Source organism: Eufriesea mexicana, unplaced genomic scaffold (assembly GCF_001483705.2).
Source record: "Eufriesea mexicana isolate 0111107269 unplaced genomic scaffold, ASM148370v2 scaffold4744748593, whole genome shotgun sequence".
NCBI lineage: Eukaryota > Metazoa > Arthropoda > Insecta > Hymenoptera > Apidae > Eufriesea > Eufriesea mexicana.
Window position 1 is genome coordinate 113,552 of NW_016907988.1, and position 9,138 is coordinate 122,689.

General features: G+C 32.2%; 1 protein-coding gene across 1 annotated transcript in view; it reads right to left on the minus strand.

Moving 5' to 3' along the window:
- The window catches only part of Tsp26A (Tetraspanin 26A), a 45,252-nt gene extending 41,334 nt beyond the window's left edge, over positions 1-3,918 (minus strand). Inside the window, exon 1 of the mRNA XM_017906475.1 lies at positions 3,816-3,918. Within this exon, the coding sequence (XP_017761964.1) occupies positions 3,816-3,918 (103 nt within the window). The remainder of the gene's footprint in view (positions 1-3,815) is intronic.
- Positions 3,919-9,138: the final 5,220 nt, after the last annotated feature.

Consider the following 9,138-nt stretch of genomic DNA (forward strand, 5'->3'; position numbering starts at 1 on the left):
AGGGAAAGAAAACCAAGATAACGAAAACACACAAAGACGCACTCTTTTAAAACTCTCTTTTCAACACCAAGCGACTCACGCTTGCGCTGGTCACAGCTGATTTCTAAGGACTCTGTTTTGGTTGTCAAGGACCATGCTTTTATAATTTCCTTGACCTACGCTTCACCTCCCCGTAGGGGAGCCATGCAACTTAATTTTGGTATATAGAATAACTTTTCGATTTGCTTCTAGAAGATATCGATCGGTTTACAATTTGTTTTTGTTGGCAATAGCCGATTCTCGATTTCTTTTGGTATCCTACATTATTTATCCTAAATATCACTCTTTCTTTATTAAAATCGTACTTAATTATCGAGAATTACAAATAATATATATTTTTAAATTACGTTCATTTAAAATTTACATTTATTAAATAGTAATTATGTTGTACTGAAAGTAATAGAAGATGGTTATTTTAAACTACAATATACTCAGTCAAACAATAGCTTTAAAATGATAGCAGCTAGTTAAAAATTTCATTAAGCAAGATGAAATGGTGTCGAATGATGAATCGTGTTACGTATATCTATCCAATCAGTGAAAATATTTCAAAGATTGATGGTTACCTGTACCTTTTTTAAAACGAAATCATATATTTCATGTTGAATTTCTCAAAATTGAAACTATTTTCCCCATATTAAAATCTATTTGTTTTTATAAAAGTCAAGAATTTTGTTATGCAAGTATTGGTAGAATTTAAAATTTATCTTTAAAAATTTATCTAAAATCAATCTTTTGTTTAACTTTGAAACTTTCTTGATTATCTAGAATTCGTGCACAATTTCTCGTTTAAGCATTGTTATGATACGACGTCAAACAGAAAAATATATATACATTGTATCTAAATAATGCTATCAAGCACTGGTCGTTTAGATAACAGGATATTCGAATATTCATATATTTAGGTAATAAGGTTTTGAATATGAGTATTCCCACTGTACTTCTGTTTCGAACGAAAATTTATTTTTCAAAAACCGAACGAGAATTTCATTTTACTCAATGAAAACTTTAGACGTTTTCGACCGCTTTACATTTATCGTTTGAGTGGAATATTCTTCGTAATATAAACGAATTTGTAAGAAATAATTATACACAAAAGTTACGCTAAACTGAATTTTGAAAATAATATTTTTAAGCTTCTTGTATGCAATAAAGCATTAATTTTGCAAAATTATGAACTTAGGAGTTATGAAAAAGTGTGCAGATTATACGAGAAAAAAGATCAAAATGTAGATTTTTTAATCTTCCGACTAAGCGAGTGAGAATAGTGATTGCCCTGCACTTAATCATAACCCTTTATACCTATACACAACGATTATGCAACGCAGTGATGTTCTCGGCGCACTGCACGTCAAATTGAAGAGCAATCGATTATTTTTATAGCACACGATTATTAAGATAATCTCCGAAGCGAAGATAATCGCGAGTTGATTGGATTTGAAGCTAATCACAAGTACGATGTTATGTGCCTGATTTGGTAGAATTTGCCTTTCAGAGAAACTGCTCGAAGACGATAAATCGAAATAACGATGTATACTGATAGTCATAACGAGCAATAATTTGTATCGTCGTTAATATTTCCTGAATTCGATTTCTAACTTATTTTAACCGATTAACTGAAAATTAACTCGCGATTCAAGAATGCGTCTCCAGCGCTCATGACGAATTAACTCCTCGCAGTTAATTAAAAACAGTGCACGTAAATTTATACTAAATGAATCAGTTATTTATTGTCATTATTTTTAATTTTAATCTCTAAGTGCTTTTTCACTGTCGTTTATTCGTATCGAAAAAATACTAACAATTGAATTGCTGTACATTTCATTAGTAACGTCGAAAGTGTAACGTAGTTCGCTTTTACTGTGAGGAGGCCAAGCTAATTCGTTGGCGTAAATTTCCCCTAGCATGTGCAGAGTGCGTTTTCGATAAACGAACTCCCCGGTTAATGGATTAAACCAGGGACCGAGAATGGAAATATTTCGAGGCTTCAATATTATACCAGTATTTGTTGCGACAATACAGTAATGTAATCATTATTTGGTAAATCAATTTCAATATTGGTATAAAACCGTTTACATCGATATTTTCGATAATACTTTAACGGTATTCGACGATTCATACCGGTAACAATACCGAAATAAATATAACATATAATAACGATGTTGCTGAGAAGAATGTACTTTTCAAGATATGTTATACATGGGACTATTTTTCATGAATCAGTGATCGAATCGATATCTTATACAAATATTATTTATAAATATAGAAGTGATTGAAGAGAAATACACGAGCAAAATATAAATTTTATTTCACATTTTCTCGAGTAAAGTATAGTTCTCAAGTAATATATCATTTTATAGAAGCATTAAGCAAATTGTAACATCGATGTGATAAGATATATTTTTTAAAGATGGAAAGAGACGTTCGAAACTGATCTCCGTAGAAGCAATTCTTTTTAATAGAATGTTTACCAACATTATACCGGTACAGAATGACCTGAATTAAGTGAATTAATTAGTGCCACTGTTGCGACGGCAACGCCGAAGGTTAAACGTGCCTTGCTGTTCGTCCAGCGGATTAAGCAATATAATTAACAGAAAGGCACAGAACACGTACAACTGCCAGATCCAACAGATTGGACCAACATGCGACTGACCCATCGAGGCAATGAACAGACCTCTGCCCGTAAATCGCGACATTAACTATCAAATCAATACCGAAAAGCAACTTCCTTGATAATTTCCCACTCTTCAATCAAGAATCCTTTCGACACACCCACGTTCAATCAAAAAACTCTATTTTTCTCCACTAACATCTACTCTTAATCAATTAAATCGATGAGATACCGAAAAGAACACGACGAGACATTACAAATGTTGCACCGCGTGGATGTAGATGAGCTCCACGCAGAGGGGGCAGCGTTGATATACTTGTGTTGCCCCTTTTCGCAGTGTGCCGAATCTTTACGAGACACTGAGCACTTAGGTGTTGTAATAAAGCGCAGTTTGTCTTGCTCGTATTTACACTTTATTACACGATTATGATTCGTTTATGCGTGATTGGTGTGTGCGCTGTATCGTCTCCGCCTCTGCCGTTTTTCGTCTTGTCTTCCGTCTTCCGTTTTCTGTCTTCTCGTTTTCTCCCAACTACCGTCTTACGTCTTCGACTCCTCAATACCGTCTTACGTCTTCGAGTTCTAGTTCACGTCTGATGTGTCTTGTCTGAACTCCAAAACCGTCTGATGTTTTCTGTGTGAATTCTCGCTAAGGTCATCTGATGTGTTCTGTTTGATTTCTCCAAACCGTCTTATGTCTTCGAATTCTCACGATCGTCTGATGTCTTGTTTTATAATTTGTTGATCCTCAAGAAGGACGGCGAGGCGCGTCTTCTAAGTATTATTGCCGTCGCAACAACAGAATTCACTCAGAACTCGAACAGAACGCGTACAGAACACAATCAGAATGAATACAAAATGCAACACAACTCAGCATAAGGCATTCTCATCACATTCGAAATCGTAACCAAGTAAAGTGAAGTTGAATTAGAAAGGAAGCCGGGTAAAAATTAAAGCATGGGTAAAATAAAACTCGCCGTCTGGCAACAGAGGTTAAAGTCTTTTTGTTGGGAATTTCGTGGAGGAAAACGCACAGGGAAATAACTGCATTCAGTTGTATAGCAATCTTTAGGTTTATTATGCGATATATAATTAAAGCGTATGAGTCTTTTTGAATAGCACTATGGGTCACAATGTGTGAACTAGCCGTTCTGCTTCTAACTTGGGAGTGAGGAGCTCTGAAGGACGGCAGGCCCATTTAAACCCTCAAAACCGACCCCTTGAATTCCAAAGGTCGGTAATGCCTTGAAACCTTCGACCGGCATGTCGTCATCGTTGCATGGGCGTAGCTGACTTCCAACACTTTTTTCTATAAATACTTAAGAGAGCACGTCTGACAGGATACGTCGCTTCTCGACAACTCACTCATGATTTTTGGGTTTTCTATCGCAGAGGTAAAAACCCTCCCACTGCATCCAAACTCTTTCAGGCCATGTCATAAATTCTTTACGTCTATTTCAACACAAAGTATACAGAAGCGAAAAGTATCCTTTATTGCACATCCAAGGTGCTTAGTATCCCAAATTGGTAGAACGTACTGTGAGAAGGCATTCCCCACATCAACCCCTCGTTTGCCTTCGTATACAGTCACGAAAACCGGATAATCGGATTTTTCAGGTAATTGGGCGATTAAAACCGTCACTGCGTTTTATATAAGAATTTGACGGTTTATTAGGTTATTACACACATATAACAAATTACATTTACGAGAAAAATTAAGAAACAAAATAATTATTTGCGAATTGTTAATTAAATTCAAATTAAAAGTGGACTTTACGATCGAAATATAAAATCGATAATCGAAAAAAAATTCATTTTTATTTGTGTGTAAAATGTTATCTCTCCGTCGTATTTTTAATTTTTATAGTAAAACCTACATTATCCGCACCATCAAATTATCCGCAGCTTATTTCAATTCTCTATTATAAGAATGTTATATAAACATTTCAGTTCAAATTCATTTCATGAGTGACAACTTTAATGTTCGAACCAATAATAGTTTAATATGGCATAACATATCAGCCTTATATTTAATTCGAATAATGAAGTAGAATATGATTGTAATGACGATGATAATAATGTACCTCAACATTTTGAAGTATATAAGGCTTCATAAAAGGGGCTCAAGTGGTATGAGGCACAAAAAGAATGTCATTTTAGTAAATTAGGTTTACTGAAAAGATTGTATAATTTAGCTAAAAAAAAATTTTTAAATAAAAACATTTGGGATTCATACACATTTAACTGAAATAGATATAAATTTATTGCTTATTACCATTACAATTGTATAGATACAATAATTGAGTTCCTTTGTTTTAAAATATACAAAAATTAAAATCGAAGAATCATGTTCCACAATTAACTCGGATAATACAATTAATCTGTAGTAATACTACAATATATACAAAAATTCGCAAATCATTACTTTGTTTCTTCACTTTTGTTAGTCAGTGTACATACTCGTATTATATCAGAAGAAATTATTTATGTATGCAGGAAGGAGCTTGCCTACCATCGTGTGTTTTTCTTTCTTTTAAAGATAAATACATCGCGTGAGAGCGTCCAGTTTGAGTCTGACAACTGACAAGGAGAGTGCAAGTCCTTCGGGGCACCGATTTAGTTGAAACATTGCAGGTTTGTAGATATCGTTCTGCAGTTTCAGAAAATATATCATTATAGCCGCAACTACTCAATAGTTTTTGAGATATTTACATCTTTAATTATATATTTATTTGCAGCAATTTTCAAATAAAGTTGTGGTCTAATAGCGACAGTCGAACATTCATATATTGGAGGATCGAGGTTCGACTCCCGTCCCATAGTCAATATTTTCTTTTTCAATCTATTTTTTATTTTGTATTAATTTTTCGCCTATGAAAATATTCTAAATAAATAATTATAAATGAAATTTCTTAATAAAAAATTTTTTTCTCGCTTTCCTATGCTAGTACACATTTATTGCAAAATAATAAGAATATTATGCAAGAAAAACAGTTTTCTATAGTAATCTTATTTACTACTAACTAATTATTAAATTAAATATTATAACCTATATCCAACTTTGCTGTGTAGCTCTAAATATTCATGAATTAATTACAGAAACTTGGAAATTTGTTAATTTTCTACTTTCGAATAAATAAAAATTTTACCGCCTGCGATCAGCGCCATCTATGATTTGGGCTCAAATATCAAGAAAGTAATAGGAATATAGAATAGGCGAGGAGGTCGTCGAAGGGCTCGTCACGTGACATACGAGGAAAGAGAGGGGATAGAAAAGGATGGAAGGGTTTCGATAGCGAACAATTATTTACTCAATTTCTTTAATCAATTTATGAGCTTTTATAATTTCATTGCAAAGCTGGAACTTCAAACAACATTCTTATATAATATTCGTAAAGAATTGAACTCAAAATTGTTAGTTATTAATTTTTGTTCTATGGCGTTTATGATTTCGTAGCGGCGACCATCACGATCTTCCGTGAAAATATTTAGTACTCAAAGAAAATAGAAGCAAAATGTGATTAAAAGTTATATGAGAAGATTCGCAAGAACATTACCTTTATAATGAGTGCATAAAGTTTCATAAATTAATTGCGTAAAACATAGTAATTAATGAAAAACCAATGGGGTCTTCGACAATCTTCGACAACAATTCAAACACTACGCAGAACAATTATTAATAATTAATTAATTAGGGACAAATTTAAATCAAAAAATATATTGGAAAGTTCTTGAAGGATCCGGCTTTACGATGCAATTATAAAAGTTCATAAATTAATTGCAGAAATTGAGCAATTTGTTAATTTTCTATTATCGAATGAAAATTCAAACAACAAGGCTTCACGGTTCCAGTCCAATCTCATAGATGGCTCTGATCGACGACGCAAGATGGATATCATATTTGAAAATTTAGAGTGGTTTTCACGCTATGGTCTTAAGATTTGTATCGATATATAATGGAAGAACTAAGAAATGTAGGAAACTGCAAACAAGATTGGTTAACAATGTATAATTACAAAATTTGATAGTTTCAATCGTAGGGAAGGTATTATTACTTGATATACCAATCTGTATGTCAAGTTATGAGATATGGGTAAAATTAAGCAATATCTATGAGAAGGATACAAAACAGCAAACCCAAGTAACCCACACTGCGTGGCTGACAGGTAAGTTTTCAAATTACATGCATTAGGACGCAAAATAGAATAAACAATGTTCATAATTAAAATCTTATGTTGTACATTGCCAGATTGTGTATTTTCAACTGTTTGGGAATAATGCGAAAAGAAGAGAGGGAATAGATAATCTCACAACTCAGGTGATTGTCAGGAAAGCAAGATCATCAAAATGATCTGTAGCCTGCAAAGCTCAAGAGAAGAGGTGTTTCAAAATGTAACTCAAGCATACTAATTGCAAGTGCATGTTGGAAAAACAAAAAAGGTAACAAAGAAATTAAATATTTTAGTTGTGTAAAATTAGGATAAAAATCAGAAAAATTTCTAGGATTAGGAAGAAAAGACGAGACTCAAGAAATGTGCTCTCCGTGTGGGACATGTAAGAAATCTAATCATTTGTAAGAAGACCGTTATTTTAAAAACATGAAGGAAAGCAAAGGAGATCAAGAAGAAAAGAAGAAAGAGTGCTTCTTGATAGAGAGCAGTGGAACAAAACAATGGATTTTGGACTCAAGAACAACCAGCCACATGGTGAACAAGCTAGAATATTTTAAGGAATAAGAAGCAATAGGAACAGAAATTGGATCAGCAAAGAGAAATATTTTCATGGAAACTATAGTAAAAGGTAGAACTGAGTTAGATAGCTGTATATTTGAAAATGTTTGTATGTTTCAAACTTGAGACAAAATTTAATATCAATATATCTGATAACTGAAAATGTGGAAAATAATTCTAAGGGTGGTAAAATAATGTTCTAGAAACATAATGTAATAGGTTATAAGAAGGAAAAAAAAAGTACTAGTAGGGAAGATGTGTATTAACGGACTTTATTGTGTGGACGAACCGAAAGAAAAAATACAGACTAGAACATTATTAGTAAGGAGGAAGAAGAAGCTGGTAGTGATACAGAAAATTGAGCCATCTAAATATAGAAAACAAGAAAGAGTTGTACAAGAAAGGCAGCTAGAAATTAAACATTCTGATATATGTATGGGCCTATAGAACCAGAGACATGGAACAGAAATAGGTATGCGATGGCAGTCTTAGATTTTATTTATTTTGTGTTGATATATTTTATGGAGTCATATACTGAAGCATTGCAGAGGTTGTTTGAGTATGTTACAGCAGCAAAAGCAAAGTGGAATAAAATACAGGTTTAGATGCGAACATGAAAGGGGGAAGGTTTACGAGTCGTGAATTCAAGAATTAGTGCAGACAAAAAGTAATTATACTAGATTATACGACACAGTATACACCTCAACTGAAAAGAATCGAACATTATTGGATAAGATACGAGCACTCCTGTACAACTGGAATGGAAAAGAAATTGTGGGTAGAAGCTGTGTATTTTGCATATCTGCAGAATAAAAGTTCTGCAAGAACAATGAATACAACTATATATGGAAAGTGAGTAGGAGAAAGATCTCACATATAAATTATGCATTTTAGGAGAAACTAATATTTTTTGTTTGCAAATTCATTTTAAGGAAAATAAACTCTGCAAGAATTACCTAATGAATATTACAGATTAGGATTTGTATTGATAATGTAATTAAATAAATGATACAGCATAATCTTTGTACTACTGAAAAGTATGGCTCATTACTCATTACAAAAATATGGCTAGAATTACTAGAATTACTAAAAAGCATAAAATATATAAGTATGTATAATTACCTTCATATCTGAATTTAATATAAACTGACTATCAGAAGCAAATATATATTTACAATAATTTATGCATTTATAAATTTTTCCTTAATTAATTAATTATTAATAATTATTGCACAGTGTACATGAACTCGTACCGAAGATGGTATTGGTTTTTCATTAATTACTAACTTCTATGCAATTAATTCATGAATAAGTTAACAATAATAACAATAGTTTTTAACATATAAGTGTTTGGGACAACATTTTGAAGTTACAAAAAGCAAATTTTTAACAAGCTTTGCGAATTTACATAACTTATATACACACATTATATATTTCAGAATGCTTTCACACGTTATTAATAGTGCATTCACAGAATTTTTTAAAAATATGTTCAATAAAAATGGTCACACTGCCCATGCATCAAATTTTGTAACTAACAGAAATATATATTATATATTACTATACAATATAACTTTATAATTAATTTAATCATTAATTTTATTAATTTATGAGCTTTGTGTAGTGGAAATTAAGCACCTTCTAATTTGTTATTTTTATAACGGAAATATATTTGTATTTACATCATTGATATTAATAATTATAAGAAACATCCTTTGATATTTTACATCGATATTTTAGCATATGGCTATTTCA